Raw genomic sequence first — 22,037 nt, forward strand, 5'->3', positions numbered from 1 at the left:
GTCCATCAACCTGGTGATCTTATGTCCGAGGCTCTTAACTCTTTTCCAAGTCCCTTCTGCAGGTCTTCTTCATTTTCTTTCATGCTAAAGAGCAAATCTCGGGGAAACTCCAACCTATCAATTCTTTTCTTCCTTCTGAACAGGTCAGCCAAATTTCCATAGTTGAAGCTAAAGTCCATAAAGTATTTCAGGACATATTTCAAGATTCCTCCAAATCCAAAAGTCCCCAAAACTTCAATCTCCTCCAAGCCCATGTCCCAGAAGTCGGTTAATCCCTGCATAGAGGGATCTTTCCAACTTTCCTTCTTTAGTTCAAGCCGGGATCCAATCCTCAAAGACTGACTTTTCCTAGATTCAATCATAAAAGGCCTCAACTTATAGTCCTTAATTTGCTTCTGTAAAGCCACGGATCCCGCTTGTATTACTTTATGTTCAACAACAGCACCTTTCTCCTTCTCCTCCTTCTCCTCCACCATTTGTCCTGCCAAAGTGGGTTCCTGTACCAAGTCCTGAATTATTTCTGTGTTGGTGTTCACTTTTTGACTCAAATTAGTCACTTTCTGTTCCAAATTATCAACTTTAAAAGTCATATCATCCATCTTCTTGTGAAGCTGTCCCAGCGAACAGCTTATCTTACATAAAACAGTCACAATGGCCTCTCCTGTCAACATTTTTAAATGGTCCAAGGTCAATCTCTGGTTCTCAGAGTCCTTATCTGCAGCTGGAAATCCCCCAGTTACACTCCTGTAACAGTTTCAAAAGCTCCCTCTAGAGGGAAACAGTCTCCACTTGTATCAGTTCTTTCAGGCACAACTCAAGCATTAAAGATAGTTTCAATTTTCAGTTACTTTTCCTCCTTTTTAAACGCAGAAGAGGACAATGGAAACAGTATCTTACTCTTATTTAGCTAGCTGTCAAATCCGTTCTGTCAATGCACTCTCTCCAAACGTCATCTGGCAGCCCGTTCCCAGGTTCAGAGCAGTTGTAATTTGATTTTTCACTCTCTCCTGCAGGCTCACTAGGTCCAAAATTTCTCCCACTTCTCCTGCTTCCAAGGGGGGTTTTGTATTTTAAGCCGATGGAAATTTAATCCTTTGCCAAAAGCTTTCAAAGACTTTAGCTTGTAACGTCTTTGCTTCAGTCTATTTACAAAAGCGGAAGGCGGACTTCCTGTTTATGACCTTCCCGCTTCAGTGCCAAATTAAGGTATTTAAAAATCCAATTTTCCGTTCTACTCACTGGTAGTTGTTTAAAATCCAATTGTCCACAGGAAAAAGTCAGCGCTCTCCGGCAACAGCAATGAGGCTTCACTCCGTGAAAGAAGCAGTCGATTCAAAGCACCGCGCCACTCACCCCACGTCGCTCCGGATCCCCAAAACAGGGTTTTCCCGCTAGTAGGGGAGGCGCAAAAGGTGCCAGCCGAATCCCAGGTTCACAAGCTTCTCCCGCTTGTGATTTCTATGGGTCTCCACCTTCGCCGTGGCGGTCAGACCCTGTTTTTCACGGAGCAAGTTCCTCCTGAACGGAAGAGCTCTGCCATTGCCGGAGGCGCCAACCCAGAAGTCCCAGAGAAGCTTTAGGTTTAAGGAATACATTACTATGTTTGCGATAACTTTTCACAAAAAAAACAACAACCCCTGAAGCTTTTCTTTTAGGGATAGTTAGCTAATAGAATTAATGGATTATGCCGAAATGGCAAGATTAATGGGTGTAATAAGAAACCAAGAAGAAGATATTATTAAAGATTGGGGAAATTTTGTGATATATTTGAAAAATTCATGTATACAAATAAGCTCATTAGCAGGACTAACGTGAAACTAGCAGTTAGATTATGAGAAACTAAAAAATAAAGATGCAGTAATGTGGAAAATGCAGCACGAAAATTAAAATTTAAAAGAAACCACAAAAGTGGGGTGGGGGGAGTCAAATATATGTGATTTGTGTTTTTGTTATTTGCATGTCAATTTCTTTTGAAAAACCGAAAAATAAAATTTATAAATAAAATAAAAATAAGTAACACATTACCAGCTTTGATTTTGGGGCCAGAGGGGACGTTTCCATCTTCGTGATCAATGGGCTGGCTAGAGAGAGAGTAGATGCTGATTTCGGCCACTCGGATGCTCACATCCTTGATGTTGCTGTGGAGGCCCAGGAGCTGCCCTCCATCTGTCGGGTGCTGCATGACCTGAATAAGGGATCAATGATACTCAGCACACAGGAGGAAGTCTCTGGAGCAGGCCAGGGACCTGCCGTAGGGAGGCAGAATAACATGTATTTGGGCTCCGTGTAGAGAAATGTGTTATACATTGGGCTGCCTTTGAAGATGGCTTGGAAACTGCAGCTGATGCAGAATTCAACAAGCAGAATGTTGATCACAGCAGGACTGTCTGAACAAAGAACACCACTTCTGGCATGACTGTGCTGGATACGAATTAGTTTCCAGGCTTAATTCAAAATGCTAGTTTCCGCCTATAATGCCTTATGCAGATTAGAAACTCAGGGCCTTAAAATATATCACTTCTCCCCACAGGAACCAGCCTGGACCCTGCAATTAGTCGGTACAGCAGGAGACTCTCAGGGTTGTGGGTTTGAGCCCCACATTGGACGAAATATTCCTGCACTGCATCAGGTCGGACTAGAAGAATCCTGTGGTCCCTTCCCTTCCAACTCTACAATTTACGATCATTATCTTGAGACACTCCTTAGTATGTCCCCTCCATGCTCAGAAGTTGGCGACACGAGATTGGGCCTTTCCAGTGGTGGCCCCCTAGATGTGGAATGCTCTCCTCACGAAGGCACACCTGGCACACCCCACCCATCCCATTTTTTTGTATTTATTTTTTAAATATGGAACGCTTCACGAATTTGCGTGTCATCCTTGCGCAGGGGCCATGCTAATCTTCTCTGTATCGTTCCAATTTTAGTATATGTACTGCTGAAGCGAGCACCCCACCCATCCCATTTGTATTTATATTTAGGTGCCAGGCAAAGACTTTTCACTTTACCCAGGCTTCCGGCCCTTGTTCTGAAGGGTGAAACTTTGCCCTCTTTTAGTGGGGTGGGACGTGTAAGCCCTGCCTTTTTCTCTGTACAGCTGTGCTTTTAGGATTTTTTTATTGGAAATTCCTAATTGGCTTTAAGGTAACTCGCTTTGCTTCCCTCCGTGAAAACAGCGACTGGCAAATACAATGAATAACAGAAGCAAAAGTAAGCAAGCAACGCCCAGCATCCCTTGCCATTGACTTTGCTTGCTGGAGCTGATGAAAACTGCGGCTCAACAACATCTGGGCCTCCATGTGGAAGAGGAGCTCCGTATACAGGATCTACCTAGAGGAGGGGCTCCAATTCTACTCCCTTGCGCAGGAGGAGACTTCTGGGACAGACCAGGCCCCTCCCACATACAAGAAGCAGAACCTGCAAAGAACTTCAGAAGGTGCCCTGGTGCCTCTTCTGCTTCCCATCAGCTCTGGCACCACCAAGAGCCCATTGCTCAGAGATGGTTAAAGGCATGGGGTGCCCACATAATTGCCCACCTTGCTGCTTCCCTTACCTCAGCCATGTTGATGATGCCCACTGCCAGGGTCTTGTAGCCCAAAATAGTGCGGTTCTTGTACCTCTTTCTGCGCTGGAGCATGATTTGGAGCTTGTTGCCATCACGTTTCAGGAAGTGTGGGTACTACAGGGAGAGGAGGAGACAGATTCAGATAATATGCTGTTTTTGAGATGTCAGTTCAGTGTAGCGGTTCGGGCAGAGGTCGGCAACCTAAGGCCCATGGGCCGGTTCTGGCCCATGAGCTTCATGGAACTGGCCCATGGCCGTTCCGTGGGGATTCCGTGCTCTTTCCCCCCCGCAGTGCCATTTTTTTCTCGCCGCAGGGACCGACTTCTGGGTCGGAAGAGCACCGGATATAGCATGTGCGCATGCGCACGGGCACTCCTCACTCCTCGTACACGCTATTTCTGGCGCACTTCCGGAACGGAGGAGCGCCCGTGCACACACACTATTTCCGGCACTCTTCCAACCCAGAAGAGCGCCAGAAATAGCTTGAGTGCACGCACGGGCGTGCACGCTCCGGCCCACCAAGAGGTCTGCCAGGGAGTGGACCAAACTGGCATCAAAAAACGTTGCCAACCCCTGGGTTAGGGTGAAGATGATGATGATGATGAATTACACTTATTAGCCACTTTTTCTTCCATTTGCAAGAAGTAAATGCAAAGTGACTTATGGTATAATAGAAAAAAATTAAACCAACATAAAACGAAAACGAACCGAAAGCTAAAACATTCACACATGCGGAAGATGGTCTAACACATCCCACCCACTGAAGAGGACACATCGTCTAGAACTCTCCAAGCGAAAGGTCATAAGCCCGGCTGAAAATAAATGTTTTTTGGCCTGGCACCTAAAAGTAGCCAGTTATGGTACCAGGCATGCCTTCCTAGGGAGAGCATTCCATAAGCAGGGCAGTGCTAGGGCTCAAATCCCCACTAAGCCATGCAGCTCATCAGATGGCCTTGGTCCGGTAGGAGTAGTAAGTAAATAATAAATAAGAACCCGGCAGAGAACTCAAAAAGAAACAAGCTTGGTTTCTCGAACGCTCTCCATGTTCTCTTCCATGCATCTCCTCAACACTGGGGAAACCCAGTCAGATGGAAGGGGTATAAATAATAAATTATTATTATTATTATTAATTATTATTATTATTATTATTATTATTTACACCATGGCTAGCAGTTCACTCAGCCTAGCCCATCCTTCCTCATTCTGGCGTCGCTCCAGATGCTCACTAGATCTTATCTCCCATTATCCCTGACTCAAAGAAGAAGAAGAAGAAGAAGAAGACGATGACAAAGAAGAGTTTGGATTTGATATCCTGCTTTATCACTACCCTAAGGAGTCTCAAAGTGGCTAACAATCTCCTTTCCCCTCTTCCCCCACAACAAACACTCTGTGAGGTGAGTGGGGCTGAGAGACTTCAGAGAAGTGTGACTAGCCCAAGGTCACCAAGCAGCTGCATGTGGAGGAGCGGGGACTCGAACCCGGTTCACCAGATTACGAGTCCACCGCTCTTAACCACTACACCACACATGCTCCCATGCTCTAGGCCATGCTGAGGGACACCAGGTTGGGGCAGGCATACTCTCATGAATGGTTGATTTGAAAGGAGCCTTTGGCTGCCATCCTAAACACATTTGCTAGGAAGCAAGCCCCACTGAACACAGCAGAACTGACTTCCAGGGGGTAAACATGTCTAGGGCTGCTGTCAGAATTGCAATCCTACCCTACATGTGCAAGAGAAAGCCTCTTCAACAGAATCTCAAGGAAACTCCTAAAGCTCTTCCCATTCTGTTCCCAAATGCACTGTCTGTTCTGAAAGCCAGAGATGCAGGGAAAAGATTTTAATCATCCTGTCGAGGGATGGTTCTTTGCTATCTGGCGAGCAAAGTTCAAATTACCTGCAACGAAAATGTCAGTTCCAGGTCAGTCTCCATCAGGCCTCCAGGGGGCAGAACATATTCATTGGATCTCAGGACTCTCTTTGAACCCTGCAACAAGACCCGGATTGAAGTGTTAAGAGTCAATTATCGCATCACAACCTCAGCTGGCCTGTGTAAGGGAGGAAAAACACAACACCAAGAATTTGATGACACAAGGTGAAGCAACAGAGCAGTCTGTATTAAGCAGAAGATGATTTCCAGAGATCTGAGCCTTAAAGAAAAGGAAATGGGGAATGTAGGGGCAAGGGATGGTGGCATGTCACTGAAAAGCAACTAGGTACAAATGCTTTAAGAAGACTTTCTCCTAATAAATGAACACAGCAAGCAAAATTCACTGTGAATGAGTTCACACAGGATGACCCGGGGAGCCACAGAAGGACTGCATTGAGCTTTACCTATATATTTCGATATATCTTGCATTTATGTCATGCTTTTAAAAAATAATAAATACATATATACAAGCAAAGACAGGCAAGTGGTACAGGTCCTTTTTCACCACCTAATTCTCCCACAGCACACCACCAGCCAGCTGGTCTGGATCTGAGCCAAAGTTATGAGACAAGTCCTTCCATTCAGCCACCCACAAATTGTGGTAGACCAGGGCATGGTCAACTAGCCCTCCTCCTTGCAACCAATGATTTCAGCATGCTCCTGGTGGTCTTACTGATTTTTAAACGAGGCACGTTGAAAGGTTTGTCCACTGTTTGGCTTGTGCAGAAGGGGGGAATGTCAAGAGTTGTAGGAAATGAAGAGAGCTCCCACACTTTAATGTCACAAGTCTTCTTTTGGATTTTGGATGCAACAAGTATGCCATCGGTTGGCCAGCCTTTCTCAAGCTGGTGCCCTCCATAAGTTTGGGCCAATAACACCCATCAGTCCTGGCTGATGATGGGAGTTTTAATCCAAAACATACGAAGGGTGCTAGGTTGAGGAAGACTGCTGTAAGCAATATGATGTCTGAATGCATGAAGTCCAAAACTGCAAAGGACTTATTACTCTGGGGTTTCATCTTTGCTACTGTGTTTGAACAAGTGGAAAAGGTCACTCTGACGGGCAGCAGTTCTCCACGGCCTCAGGTAGAGTCCTTTCCTAACTCTATTACCCAAGATCCTTTGGCTGAAGGTGAGCCTTGGGATCTACTGCACAGAGGAACATGTACTCTGCTACGAATGGGCAGAAAAGCAGAGCATGGTGCTGTCAGAATAATTCTTAAAGGTAAAGGGACCCTGACCATTAGGTCCAGTCGTGACCGACTCTGGGGTTGTGGCGCTCATCTCGCTTTATTGGCCAAGGGAGCCGGCGTACAGCTTCCGGGTCATGTGGCCAGCATGACTAAGCCGCTTCTGGCAAACCAGAGCAGCACACAGAAACGCCGTTTACCTTCCCGCCGGAGCGGTACCTATTTATCTACTTGCACTTTGACGTGCTTTCGAACTGCTAGGTTGGCAGGAGCAGGGACTGAGCAACGGGAGCTCACCCCGTCACGGGGATTCGAACCGCCGACCTTCTGATCAGCAAGCCCTAGGCTCTGTGGTTTAACCCACAGCGCCACCTGTGTCCCGATCTTATGCTCGTACCCGCGCTTAAAAACAAACTTTCCCAGGTGTTTAAGGTTGAAGTGTGCCTCCAGTTCTCATCCGGAAAAAGCAAGCACAACTTATCAAGCCCCAGCTGGGCATTCCTGAACCGAGGCTGCCCCAAATGCTTGGTACACCGTGCAGAGTCGCTTAGATCCTCCACCTTGGCAGCCAAGCCACTGCTAAGAAAGCAATTGCCTATTTCCCTGCTCAAATGAGCCGGGGGGATTTTCTCCATGCTGCAGGGAGGGTCGCTCCACTGCCAGTGAGAAGTTCAGAGAAAGAGCAGAGCATAGCCAAATTATCCACCCACCTCGCCTTATTAAGCCGCGCGGAATTAACTTGGCTCGGGGGCAAACATTACACAGATCTGTCTGAGAGGAGAGATTCCACTTCCAGCAGGATTAACCTGGCTCACCTTGGGAGGGGAAAAGGAAATGGATTAGCCGGCGGAGAGTTGCGGCAGCTCTCCCACTTTGCCCACCAGGACTCCCAAGGCGTTATGCTGGTAATGCCCTTTTAATTAGTTTTAAAATAATATTAATCCACCAAGCATTATCGAAGAAGGCATTCTGGTGCCTTCGGAGCTCAAAGGCACTCAATGTGTGAGGAAAAAAAGTAGCCTTTGCTGGATACTATAATTCTCTGGGGTTAAGTCTACAAGGTGAACCACAAGAAGGAAGACGAGGGGGCAGGCGGCCGGTTGGGACTGGTGGGGCGCAAGGCAGGAGGTCAACAGTAGGTGGAGCCAGTGCCACACACGCAGAGTCAACAGGATCTGGTTTTGACAACCATCCGCCTCCCTGCTGAGTTTTACAAAAGCTACACCAATTAAGGAGGGGAAGGAAGCTGGCAGGTGGTGTTATCCACTGGACTGGTTATAAGCAAGATGACCGACTGGGGTGGAGGTGCCCAAAGGTAGACTGAGGCTGGGGAATAGCCTCACTCACCCTTATGGACCAGCCTCTGCTTGGTGTATGCTGTAGGCCAAAGTCCTAGGCATCACAAACAGAAGGACTTACTTCCGAGTAGCCCTGCTTAAGATTGCACTGCTCGCTCTAGGATTCTTTGGACAGGGGTGAGGAATCTGTGCCTCTCCATCAATGCATTCATTTGAAACTGTGCTTTGCAGGGTTCATCATCCTTCATCTGGGTCTGTCTGGTGGAACCCTACACCAGGGATGGGGAACCTGTGGTCCTCCAGACATTGCTGGATTACAGCTCCCACTGTCCCTGACCACTGACCACTCTGTCCAGTCCAGGAAGGAGGGGAAACCAACATCTAGAGGGCCTCTGGTTTGAAACGAGCAGGGCACACATCAGAAACAGAGGCTAATCTGAGAAAAGCCTCCCACAAACATTAGGGTGGTTCCCTAGACCAGATGGGTGGGAGATGGGCTTCATGCTGTTGATGGGGTTACATTTCCTCTGAAGGAGCAGGTGCGTAACTTGTGGGTACTCCTGGATTCTTTGCTGTTGCTTGAGGTTCAGGTGGCCTCAGTAGCCCGGAGTGCCTTCCATCAGCTTCAGGTGGTGGCCCAGCTACGCCCCTATCTGGACAGGGATAGCCTAACTACTGTTGTCTATGTTCTGGTAACCTCAAGGTTAGATTACTGCAATGCAGTATATGTAGGGCTGCCTCTGAAGACGGTTCAGAAACTTCAGCTAGTGCAGAATTCAGCCACCAGGTTGCTCAGGGTATTGGGGGGGGGTATTGGGTTATTTTTATTCTGATGATGTATTTTGCGGTTTTGTATTTTGATTTTATTTTGTGAACCGCCCTGAGACCTCCGGCTATAGGGCGGTATATAAATTCAAACAACAACAACAACAACTTAAGAAACTGGGTGGTTCATGTAGGAGAAAATGGTTGTTCATCTAATTTGGTGCCATGACATACAGCGCTTTATAGGTCAAAATCAGCCCAATAAATTATGTCTGGAAACAAACTGGCAGCCAGTAAAGAAACAAGAGATGTCTCATGTATAACGCACTGCAGTAACCAGGGCTGGACATTAGCAGGGCATCAATAACAGTTACAAGGCTCTGTGTAGGAAACGTCACAACTGGTGCACAGACTTAAGCAGGTAAAAGGTGCTTTGTGCCACACGGAAAGAATCACAGAGTTGGAAGGGACCCTGAGGGTCATCTAGTCCAACCCTCTGCAATGCAGGAATCTCAGCTAAAGCATCCATGACAGATTGCCATCCAACTTTTGCTTAGAAACCTCCAAGGAAGGAGAGTCCACAACCTCCCAAGGGAGACCATTCCACTGTCGAACGGCTCTTACTGTCAGAAAGTTCTTCCTGATGTTTAGTCGGAATCTCCTTTCTTGTCAAGGATCATTCAGGCCACCAAATTAAGGCCCCAATCTAACACTACTCAACCGTGACAAACGTGATCCTTAAGGGGAACTGCAACCCCATCCAAAACAGATTGAACACTACCCTATTAATCTAGTGAGGTAGTTACTGCTAGTGCCACCATTTTGTCTAGATTTAATTAGCTGTTATTCAGCCTATTACCAATTCCAGAGGTGTTCAGCACTTGAAATAGGGCAGGGGTGAGGAACCTTTGTCCCTCAGATGTTGCTGAACCACAACTTCCTTCAGGCCTAGCAAGCTTGGTGAACGGTCAGGGATTACAGGAGTTGTAGTTCAGTCACATCTGGGGGGGGGGGGCAAAGGTTCCCCACACCTGAAACAGTCACACACAGTATTTCTACTTCTACCATTTTGTTCTGAAACAAACTCCCAGGCCTAAATAATGCCCTATTCTCTTTAATGGCCAATTGTCCCTGGCTTCTCCAAACTCTCAGAAAGTTGACATCATTTGCCTTGCCAAAGGGCACGACCCTGAGCAGGTCAGAATTTATGGTAAAACCACAGACCGAATGCCTCTGGTAGATGCTTTGCATAATCCAGATGAAAGACGAGCCAGAAGGAATGGACGAGATATAACTCCTGACACTCACAACAGGGCTAATTTGAGATGGACTTGAATGAACCTAAAACAGGCATAGCATGTGACCAATGTCAAAAATAGTTCATTGGGTGGGGGATAAAATCATTGGAGAGAAGTGTTTTGGGAGGAAGGAAGCTCCACAAGAAGGAAGATACTATCTGCTGCTTCAGGGCCTAGCCTGCTGTGCTCTCACATGACTTGTAAATAAAAGCAAATGTGGCCCATTGGCTGAAGTGTAAATTAAGGCCTAGAAGGGGAGCGTTCAAAGCCCAACCCAATTAATAACTTGCTGGGAGGCCTCAAGGAAGCCGCCACGTTTCTGTGCCAATTCTCCATTTGCATAAAGGGAACAATAACCTACTTCAAAGGTTGCTTTGAGATAGAATTAAACAAGGTAGCAAATGCTACAGATTGACTTAGTCCTTCCTCATACGGTGTGGATATTAAGTCTCAAATTCTGCCTTCAGGAATAGCATTTGATGCGGTACACTTCTGGGTGTGGCTATGTGCAGCGCCACTTCTGAGTGGTATTTACTTCCATGATTCTGTCTCAACTGGCAATAATAATGACATAATTATTGGTGTCAAGAGAAGGTGTGTAAGCCTGTCTGCCTTGTGAGATCATTGTCAGATACTTTCCAGTGTTCCCCAAAATATACTTGGTTGGGAACAGGGAGAGGGTCTGTTCAGCAACTGTGCCCAGAACATGGATTTTTTTTCCCCTGAGGCAAATTCGTCTCATCCCATCTCTAACAGTCTCCCATAAGACAATCAAAGCCTTCCTTTTTCAGGAAAGCTTTTGGGCTGTAAATGGTTGTTCTCATTCTGAACTGGTGTAATTGCTGTGGTTACATTATTATTGGTGGTTGTGGCATCTTTCATCTACCCTTGCTGTTTAGTTCTAAGACACTGCTGAGACAACTTGTATTTTTTACCTCAGCTACAGAACTGCTGACCGTGGTCCTGAATCAGCACCTTGGTCCTTATTCACAGGTCTGGCCTTGTCTTGCCATCTGTTCCAGAACCCCAGGACAACTGATCTCCTCAGTTGGGCCATCACCTTCTCTTGGTGGTGGATATCACCATGGATCAGGAGACAATAAGTGCAAGGTCCCTCCAGCTAAAAGCAACTACACACATTCGTGTGAAAACATAATGCTGGGTTCCAAAGCATATGTGTGATACAGGTAGACACAGCAGGCAACTTCCTACTGATTGCTGCTCTCTCCAGTATTTACACAGAAACTTCCACTCATCCAACACAAAGAGGTGAAATAGCTCTCGGTAGTATTCACTATGTGGCCCACCCTGATACTTTCCACAGGCTGCAGAGTGCAAGATCCTGTTCTAGTCCAGCCTTCCCTGACATGTGTCCTCCAAAAGTTTTGGACGACAGCTTCCATCTGCCCCAGCCAGTCTAAAACATCTGGAAGGCACCAGTCTAAAACATCTGGAAGGCACCAAGTTGAGGAACGCTGCTCTAGAATCCCCAGGGCTTAACTTCTCTTTCTCAAAAAGGCAGAGAGATCGCTCTCTTCTAGCACTGCTCTATTGCTGCTAAAAGATTTGTTAGACAAACCCCTTCTTTTCTGACATTCAGTTTGGTTTCAAGGGAAGTGGGGAGTGACTGTAAGCCTGGAGGCAATAGGAAAAAAGGAAGAACAAAGAAAATGGAACCAAGAGTCAAAATGCATCAGGCACTACTGGTTCAGCACTGCAAGTCACTGTGTAGGGAACGGGTGGAAGAAGCCACCAAGCCAGCTGGTTACTTGCAAGTAGCCTGACCAGCACTCACCTTGTACAGGCTGCAGATGGGGGGGAAATGGGAATGGTGAGATGATGCAAACTTTCAAGATGGCTCCTTCCCAATGCCCTGAGCTCCCACCTGCCTGCCTTCTTCCTCATAGCTAGTCCAGGGGTGGCACTGCTTGCTGGTTTCCTCCTCCTTAGCCCCAGCGGAGCAAAACTACAACTAGTCGGCTCTCTCAACTAGCTATGGCTCCAGCTACTGTTGGCCCCTCCTGCTTTCCATCCTACCACCCACAATGGCCACCAGCTACCACTGGAGAAGTGGCATGGGAGGAGCCTGGAGAAAAGGGAGGTTGCCTGCTAAAGGAGGGGCAGGCAGGAGAAAAAGGCAATCTGGAGGAGATAAGAACTAGTGTAGGTAAGGAAGGCGGGATATCTCCTTCCCCATTTAAACAAAGTAGAAGCACAGCAGAAAGCAAGTATGGAGTGACTGAATGGTACATTAACTGCTTCATCCTCTTAGCAGATCTTACCTGCAGGCAGTTGTTAAAAATGAAGCAGGAAAAGTGTTAAAAATTATTTTGCCTCCTTTGGTTTGTGTTGACTGCACTCTACATTCGGGGCGGTGGGGGGTGGGGGGAGAAATGAACATTAATTTAAGTGAAGTGCCCCATTATGCTGTGGTTGGAATAAGCCTCTAATGTTCCTGTCACAGATCTAGGGGTCCTTGGTAAGTAACTACTTCTATTTTTACTGTGGCACCCCCAGGGAGGAGCACTAATTCGGTCTCGGAAGGCAATTAGTCACCCTAGCTGTTGCAATGGTGCCAATCACACCACAGCAAACCAGCTGCCACCATGCAACGTATTATTTATTCCCTTAGTGAAAGTCTGAGGAGGGGGAAAGCACAACTGAAAGAACCTCTATGGAGATATTTATGCCTTCATTCTTCAACTTCTAAACTTCTGGCTTTTCACTTCATCTCGGCTTCGCTCCTGAAAATCTGTCTATGCCACTTATTCCAAAATCCATAGATCAAAACACCAGAGGCACAAACCTGGCGTATTGAAACTCTGAGTAGGGTTGGGCCAGAGCAGATCAGGTACAATACTGTTTTTTTAAAAAAACTAAGTAGAAAAAAACCACTATTTTATGGACTATAAAATGAAGGATTGAAATGCTATAATTCTAAGATTCTTTCCTCAGCTGCTACTGCAGGACAGTTACATGGGCACATGCTTCAAGATTGAATTTCCAGCAGTAAAGCGCTTTAGAAGGGAAAAACCTACTCCAATTCCAGTATAGAGGCATCACTTTACAGCCCAGGAGTCAATCTGGAAATCAGAACTGAAGACTTATTCAGATGGACTATGAGATGTATTTTTTTTCTTTCTATTTTACTGTTGAGGGTCACATTCCTTGGGGGAAATATATTGGAGGTGGCATGAGGGAGGTGGACAGAGCCTCCCCGTCCATGTGTGTCTGCTTTCCCCTCTTCCTCCATCCCCATCCATTCTGGCTCCCATCCTGCTTCCCCCCTCCAATTAACACAGGTCAGAACGTATCCATTGGGTGCTGACCTGCCACTTACCTTCCCCAGACAGGACTTGCATGCCTTGTTATATGCTGCTTCCGGCTAAGACTTGCTAAGAGTTCTGTATCCACCCAGTTTCCACAGAAATGAGATATACCATATTTTTCGCTCTATAAGACGCACCAGACCACAAGACACACCTAGTTTTTGGAGGAGGAAAACAAGGAAAAAAATATTCTGAATCTCAGAAGCCAGAACAGCAAGAGGGATCGCTGCGCAGTGAAAGCAGCAATCCCTCTTGCTGTTCTGGCTTCTGGGATAGCTGTGCAGCCTGCATTCGCTCCATAAGACGCACAAACATTTCCCCTTACTTTTTAGGAGGGAAAAAGTGAGTCTTATAGAGCAAAAAATACGGTACTGCTTCACTGCCTGTACCCTGATCTGCAATCAAACATTCTCTGATAAAACCATTGCTTTCTCCTCTCCATTCAGACCCCCCACAGCTCACTGCAAGACTTATTTCTACCCAAGCTCACTGTGTGGTACAGTTGGTTTTCAACTTACGCACTTTTAATCTGCAAACGTTCAGCTTTACGCACATGGCAGAAATTTTAAAAGGGGTGAAAATGACTTTGCCAATCCCACGCACTGTCAGGGACTGGCTGGATGAGGAAGAGCGGAGGGCATCGAGTGCCCAAGAGCCCCCCAGGGAGGATAGGGGAAAAGATGAGCCTGGATCATGGTGGTGGGGCACCGGGGAGCAGTCTGGGGAAGGGACAAGTTGGGAGTTGCTTGGAGCAGAGGGTTTGAGCAATCAAGGGGGTGTCAGAAGGAGGAGGCCTTTGCAGGACAGGGCTAGAGGCTGAGAGTCGCAGTGTGAGCACAGACTCAGGCAGAGAGGAGTCAGAGGTTGACCTTGCTACCCAGCCCCAGTCCTGCTGGCTCTCCTCTCCCTCTGATACCCAGCTCAAGGAGAGTCCTGCACGTTGCTGAGCAAGGAACTAGACAGACCCAGAGGAAGAGCCCCATCTGCTAGGGAAGGATCCAGAGTGAGAGGTCAGAGGGGAAGGGAAGGGCCAGTGGCCAGTTTCAGTAACATCTCCAGCTGGATTAAGATGAACCAGAGGAACTCTGCTGTGTTGTCACTTCCTGTGAATAAAAGCTAACTGCATTTCGCTCCTCACATTCTTTCCTGCCCTGTAGATGACTTGTGCTCGCCTGACAGCTCCTTGACACCCACCAACAAACTCAATGGGTTTTTACTATACAGTCGTACCTTGAACACCCTGGAACTTGGACGTTTTGGCTCCCGAAGGCCACAAACCCAGAAGTGATTGTTCCAGTTTGTGAATGTTCTTTTGGAACCTGAACATCTGGCGGGGCTTTGGCGGCTTCTGATGGGATGCAGGAGCTTCCTGAAGCCAATCAGAAGCCACAATTTGATTTTTGACCATTTTGGAAGTCGAATGGATTCTGTTTGACTTCCAAGGTATGACTGTAAGCGATTTTGGCCTTTAGAGCAATCCCCGAATGTAACCCCCATGTAAGTTGTGGGCTTGCTGAAGTTTTGTCATATGCAACCTGCAGTCCACAAGTTAGACACACCCGGGCTAAATTAAGATAACTCTTTTGTAACTATCAGAATCATCTGTTCTGCAGAATTGCATCCAGCCATTTGACCTGCTCCTCCAGTTGACCTCTTGAGAATTCATCCTCATTTGCTTGCCAGGGAGGTTACATGCCAATGAACATTCATTCTGATTTGCTTGGGTGAGGGTTATACATCTTCCTGTTAATCAGACGTTTATCCCTGTCACTCTCCTAATTGCAAAAAGTCAGGGGTTTTATAGGGGGGAGGGAGTGGATTTGTTGTGCCAGAGTGCTTTAATCCACTTTAATTGCTCAAATATAAATTTCCGGTATGCGAATGAATCCTGTCCTATACAATAATGGCAATCTGGAGGGGACTAGAGAGATCACTTGCTGGGAATGAGACTGTCTGTCAGAATGAACACTTCACTTCAATGGGGAGGCAGAAACAGCTTATCCCGGGAAGCCATTTGATGTAAAGTGTAGATCTAACAGTTGAAAGTGGAACCACCATGGCTGCAAAGATGCACCCCTAACGGTAATGCATTTTTGAAAAAGACTCTTTAAAGAACAAAGGGAACGCTGGAGAACCACCTTCCCGACAGGAATCGAAAGTATCTGGGATGTTTTCAGAAGCTCTTGACTACCAGAAAGAAAACTAACTGGCATTCTTTGAAGATCTTTGAAGTGCAGTTATCTACCATCCTGTTCTCCAGTTTATGGAGCCCTCTTGATTCACAGTTAAATATGTCTTTACATAACTTACTTAACCCACATTAATATAACTCTGGATACAAATACTTCTCCCATCAACAGAGACACAAGGACATCTAGAGAACAAGAACCAGTATCTCAAACAGTAGGGAGGTATGGACCTGTCGGTTTCTCATTTTCCCAACCTTAAATTCCATTCTCCACATTTCTGCAGCAACTTGCAATTATATTATATTATATTATATTATATTCATGAAATTTTCCAGCATTTTACTGGGACATTCTACTAACAAGCAGATTTTTGTATGTAATTTCCCCTAATATACACATTTCTTCTTATAATGCATTTGTATGTTATTTCCACTAATATATGAATTTTTATGCACACTTTACCATAGCGATGTTTTTGTATACTTCAACTGCCTGGAAAACTGCACTCCAAAATTCGGAAAAGAGCAAATTTTGAAGGAAGGCGTGCATATTATTTTGGAAGGTATGGATTTGGCAGGTTCACCTTTAAATGTGAACTAAATGGAATTTCTCCCTCATCCCTATCAACCATAGGATCATAGAATCTTAGAGTTGCAAGGGACCCCAAGGATCATCTAGTCCAACCCCCTGCAATGCAGGAATCTCAGCTAAAGCATCCATTAAAGATGGCCAGCCAACCTCTGCTTAAAAACCTCCAAGGAAGTCTCTCATGGGAGTCTGCTCCACTTGCTGAACAGCTCTTATTCTCAGAAAGTTTTTCCGAATGTTTAGTCGGAATCTCCTTTCTTGCAACTTGAAGCCAAACATGCTCCCTCCTCCATGTAACAGCCCTTAAGATATTTGAAAATGGCTATCATAGCTCCTCTCTGTCTCCTCTTTCCCAGGCTAAATGATCCTCGTAAGACTTAGTTTCCAGACCCTTGATAATCTTGGTTGCCCTCCTCCGCACACGTTCCAGCTTGTCAACATCCTTCTTAAATTGTGGTGGCCCGAACTGGACACAGTATTTCAAGTGTGGTCTGACTAAGGCTGAATAGAGTGCTACTATTACTTCCCTTGATCTATACTTCTGTTGATGCAGCCTAGAATAGCATTAGCTTTTTTTGCTGCTGCGTCACACTGTTGACTCATGTTAAGCTTCTGGTCCACCAAGACCCCTAGATCCTTTTCACACATACTGCTAGTAAGCCAGATGTTTCACCATCCTATATTTGTGCATCTGGTTCTTCCTGCCCAAGTGCAGAACCTTACATTTGTCCCTATGGAAATTCATTTTGTTAGCTTGCTCCCAGTTTTCTAATATGTTAAGATCATTTCGAATTCTGATTCTGTCTTCTGTGCATTAGTTACCCCTCCTAGTTTGGTGTCATCTGCAAATGACAGTGGTTGCCAAAATTTATAGTAATACAGAGCTGTGGCCCTCCAGAGGTTGCTGCTGGACTCCAGTCAGTCCCAGCAAGGACAACAAATGTTCAGGGATAACGGAAATTGTAGTTCAGCAAAACCAGAATAGGATCTACCAAAATGTTTCTGCTTATGTTGAGAATGAAATTTTCTTAGCCTGTTGCAGGGGCCCTGCTCCAAACATAGCTGGAAGCCCAAACACCTGATTTCAAAGCTCCTAAGATCCACAGGTCATGAGCCAAGATAAAGAACTATCGTATAATTGTAGGGAACATGAGGGTCATCTAGTCCAACCTCTTGCAATGCAGGAATCCTTTGCTCAATGTGGGGTTCGACCCATGACCCCGAGATTAAGAGTCTCATGCTCTACCTACTGAGCTATGGGTCATTTCCAGTGCTGTGGTAGATACAGGCTGACCTGAAAGGAAGAGGTGTTGGTGGTGAAGCTATGGAATGCCTCCTTCGTTTGGGCCAAACTGCACATCCATTTACCGAATGGATTTATCTGTTCTCATAAATTAGCCCCAAATTTGGGAAGTAAATGTTTCCGCACTGTTTCAATTACATGACATGGTCATCTCAGCTTTCTCAAAAGCGACTTTGGTAGCACTGCTTTCAGCTGAATGGCTTGTTGTTGTTAATTTCTTGTCCTTATTTTTATTCCCTCTCTGTTCTTCGGGTGTTATTATCCCACCCTCTTAACAGCTGGTTGTGACACCTAAATAATCACCCACAAATTGAGTTAACAAGTTGTTTTTGTTCCTCTGCCTCTGTAATTATTCATGCCGGGAAGCATTTTGTGCTGTGGAAATCAAATGCAAATAGGAAATGAGCCTGGACTGGCCTCAGCTTCTGCCTCCCTGTCTTTCTATCTCCTTCCCTGGCAGGAAGCAGGAGAGGAACACAGCAGCTCTCCAAACTCCAGTTTTACTCATTAGGTCCGTATCGTTAAAGCTATGGTTTTCCCAGTAGCGATGTATGGAAGTGAGAGCTGGACCATAAAGAAGGCTGATCGCTGAAGAATTTATGCTTTTGAATTATGGTGCTGGAGGAGACTCTTGAGAGTCCCATGGACTGCAAGAAGATCAAACCTATCCATTCTGAAGGAAATCAGCCCTGAGTGCTCACTGGAAGGACAGATCGTGAAGCTGAGGCTCCAATACTCTGGCCACCTCATGAGAAGAGAAGACTCCCTGGAAAAGACCCTGATGTTGGGAAAGATGGAGGGCACAAGGAGAAGGGGACGACAGAGGACGAGATGGTTGGACAGTGTTCTCAAAGCTACCAGCATGAGTTTGACCAAACTGCGGGAGGCAGTGGAAGGCAGGAGTGCCTGGCGTGCTCTGGTCCATGGGGTCACGAAGAGTCGGACACGACTAAATGACTAAACAACAACAACAACCCCAGCACCACCAGGAGGTTCCCTATACTGTCCTGAACTCTTACAACAGGAATTGGAAAGCATTTTCAGTTCAAGGGCCACTTTCCATTCTGGGCAATCTTCTGAGGGCTGCATGCTAGTGATAGGCAACTGACAACCAATGTCAATTTCATTTTCGTACAGTGGACTGGTTTCTACATACACTAACACCCCCTTCTCCCTACATCCAGCAAGCAAGAGGCAGCATCAATGACACATTCAAGGCAGGCAAAAACACTCAGGAGTACAAAGCATGGTCAGCGGTGTGTGTGGCCTGGGGAGAGTTTTGAGGGCCACATAGAGCGCATGGAGAGCCACATGTAGCCTCACAGCTTGAAATTAAGGCAAGAGTCTTAATAGCACAAGGATGGAAGAATGAAGAAATCCCGACAAAAGAACAGTGGCAAGAGAAATTGATGCATTATGCGGAATTGGCAAAATTGACACACAAATGGCGAGACAAGGACAACTGTGACTTTAAAGAAGAATGGGAACCCTTTACAAACTACTTAAAAAACAAAACAAAATGAATTGGACTCCTTGGCAGGTTTTGAATAAACATACACAAATTTATTGACTGTCAACATAATAGACAGATAATTTAAGGATCTTTACAATTTTATCTTATGCAGAGAATAACATGTGCTGAAAAATCAGAAAGAGGAGCTGAGGGAAGTCTTGAGGGGGTTTCCTAGGGAGGGGGGAGGGAAAAATGGGGGGGGGGGATGAAGATGATATGCTTTGATAATTTGTTATGTTGAAATTCTTAATAAAAATTATTATTTTAAAAAAAGAAATTCCCCATCCCTGTCTTCCGAGCATCAAGAGAGCAGGATGCTTCTGCTCCAACCCCGAGCCAGAGATTGAGAACCTGTGGCCATTCAGATGCTGTTGGGCTCAGCCTCGGTCAGTATGGTCAATGGTCAGGGGTGATGGGAAGCAACATCCAATAATATCTGGAAGGCCACAGGTTTCCCATTCCTGCCATAGGCCATGACTACTTCAGACTCCTCGCTGTTTCATCCTTCCACTCAGATCCCACCAATTCTCAAAATGGGATGGGGGATAAGGAAGTGGGGTGGCTCCATTTCAAATTAGGCCAAACGCAATTCAGCCCATGGTCCATCCACTATCTTCATCACTATGGTATCATCAGCTTCTACCCTCGCCCAGGACAGAGCTGTTGGTGGAGCTGGGAGAGGCATGTGTCAGGCACTCCTATAGAAGGTCCACCTTTCCGCAAAGGCTGGAAGAGGCTGAAGGATGAGGAAGCTGTCGATCCAAAGGCTTGCTAGGGTTGGGCAAATCCGCCAATCTTGTGTGTTTTTCCCCAGCCCAGTTCTCCACATTTCTGCATCAGTTTGCAGATTTGTATTAGTCAGCATTTTCGCCACTTGGAGAGCCTTTTTCGGCTGAACGAATTGGGGCAAAATGCTCCAAACAAACAGTGTTCAGCCAAACACACTTACAACCCCCTTCATGCTCAACATGAGATGGTTTGGATGGAGCAGGCAGGCGTATGCTTGCCACTGCCCAGTTTAAACCCTCCTGTGTTATTCTGAATGCCCAAACTGGGAGTGCAGCAAAAGAGAAGCTGTGGGATTGCAGGGTTGGATTAGGCCTAGAGACACCCAGATTTCAAGATCCCCATCCAGCCTTTACCTCAGCCATAAAGCTCACAGAGTGACCTGGGATCAGTTGCCACCTTCACAGAGTTTATTGTGGGAAGAAAATAGGTGGTGGTGAAAATAGGTGGCACATACCCCACACCCTCAGAAAAGGGAAAGGGCAAATGATGAGTCACATCAGTTAAGGCCTCCGCTTGCCAGTCTCCCCATGGCATCCCTGCCACCAACCTAGGTATCAGAATATTTTGAACACAAACAGCCCCCTCCCTGGAGAGCCAGTGTGGTGTGGTGGTTAAGAGCGGTGGACTCGTTATCTGGGGAACCGGGTTTGCGTCTCCGCTCCTCCACATGCAGCTGCTGGGTGACCTTGGGCCAGTAACACTTCGTTGAAGTCTCTCAGCCCCACTCACCTCACAGAGTGTTTGTTGTGGGGGAGGAAGGGAAAGGAGAATGTTAGCCGCTTTGAGACTCCTTCGGGTAGTGATAAAGCGGGATATCAAATCCAAACTCTTCTTCTTCTTGACTCTGTGACCATCCCCTGAGGCCCTTCTTCATGCGCCTCCTCCACGAGAGGTCTGGAGGGCGGCAACATGAGAACGGGGCCTTTTCTGCAGTGGCTCCGTTTGTGAAATGCTCCCCCCAGGGTGGTTCACCTGGCGCCTTCATTATACATCTTCAGGCGCCAGGAGAAAATGTTCCTCTTTAACCAGGCCTTTGTCTGATTAATATTCCTAGGCCTTTTAAATATGGTTGTGGGTTTATTGTTTTGTTTTAACTATTTTGTGCTTTTATTTCGTATTTTTATCTTGTGAATGGCCCTGAGATCTTCGGATGAAGGGCGGATATAAATTTAATTAATAAAAAATAAAATAAAGAGGTATGGACACTTGTGCCATATTGCAGGATTTTCAGGATGGCAGCCACGCAAACCCCAGCCATCATTGCACTGCAGGCCACAGCAACATGATTAAGCCAGCATTAAGGGGGGGATTGCTGTCAACCAGATGCCCCCATTTGTATTCCTAACAGACTCCCGTCTCTCAGGACTGGACACTTCCACCCTAGCCGGTGTTTTGAATGGCAAAAGGCCTCCACAGTGCATTCTCAAAGCCATTTCCATTCTGCGGCTGTGTGTCCCAGATACTAAAAAGTCTTGAGAAATGTTCCCCTTTGGGGCATATGTTTTCTTGTTTTCTGAACATGTTTCTGGTTGGTTTCAAAGAAATCCTTCCAGTCATTTGAGACACAAGCACAAACAAAACAGTAGGGGAAAGCGGGGGGGGGGGATCATTCCTCTTTACTGCATTAAAAAGCCGCTGCAATCCAGGGTGCAAAAACGATGCAAGTAAACTCTAATAAGAACCATACGATTTGCAAGTCCTGAAAAATTAGATGCGAACTATGAAAAAGGAGTATAATGAGGTCTGCAGAGTTGCTCAAGAAATCCATTAATTTTTAATGGAATAAAAACCCAAGCCATGATAAGTCTTCATGTTCACGCTGGCATTTCTCCCATCTGCTCTAACAATGGCATTTGCTGTCACAGGCGTCTGACGGTGGCAGCATTCAAACTTTACAATGGAAAAATACTACACTGATGGCAAGAGTAGAGTACATAGTTAGTATCACAGCTGCTGCAGACATTAGCTAAATTGTTTTAAAACATTAGAATTTAAGCCGGCAGATAAACGGCCTTCTTAGCACTCAGTTCAGATATAGTGCCACATTCAATGCCTCTGACTCTCAGAACCTATTTTTGCCACCCAGTCCCATTTTCAGCACGAACCAAGCCCTGACACACTCAGTTCTTGTTATCGCCGGAAAATTCTGAGTACAGTGGTACCTCAGGTTACATACGCTTCAGCTTACAGACTCCGCTAACCCAGAAATAGTACTTCGGGTTAAGAACTTTGCTTCAGGATGAGAACAGAAATTGTGCTCCGGCGGCGCAGCAGCAGCAGGAGGCC

The 22,037-nt window shown here is 46.2% G+C and overlaps 1 protein-coding gene and 1 non-coding gene across 4 annotated transcripts in view; both read right to left on the minus strand.

The window, feature by feature from the left end:
- Window positions 1–22,037, minus strand: part of LOC128411252 (phosphofurin acidic cluster sorting protein 2-like) — a 176,347-nt gene that overhangs the window by 36,460 nt on the left and 117,850 nt on the right. For all 3 annotated transcript variants that reach the window (XM_053383425.1, XM_053383424.1, XM_053383426.1), the window contains exons 3-5: window positions 5,458–5,547; window positions 3,551–3,676; window positions 2,026–2,185 (exon numbers count right to left, since the gene is read on the minus strand). In XM_053383425.1, the coding sequence (XP_053239400.1) occupies window positions 2,026–2,185; window positions 3,551–3,676; window positions 5,458–5,547 (376 nt within the window). The remainder of the gene's footprint in view (window positions 1–2,025; window positions 2,186–3,550; window positions 3,677–5,457; window positions 5,548–22,037) is intronic.
- LOC128411669 (U6 spliceosomal RNA) lies at window positions 2,842–2,948 on the minus strand. The gene has a single exon (XR_008329877.1). It is a non-coding gene; the product is annotated as a U6 spliceosomal RNA (small nuclear RNA).

The sequence above is a fragment of the Podarcis raffonei genome, chromosome 3 (genome assembly GCF_027172205.1).
Source record: "Podarcis raffonei isolate rPodRaf1 chromosome 3, rPodRaf1.pri, whole genome shotgun sequence".
Taxonomy (NCBI): domain Eukaryota; kingdom Metazoa; phylum Chordata; class Lepidosauria; order Squamata; family Lacertidae; genus Podarcis; species Podarcis raffonei.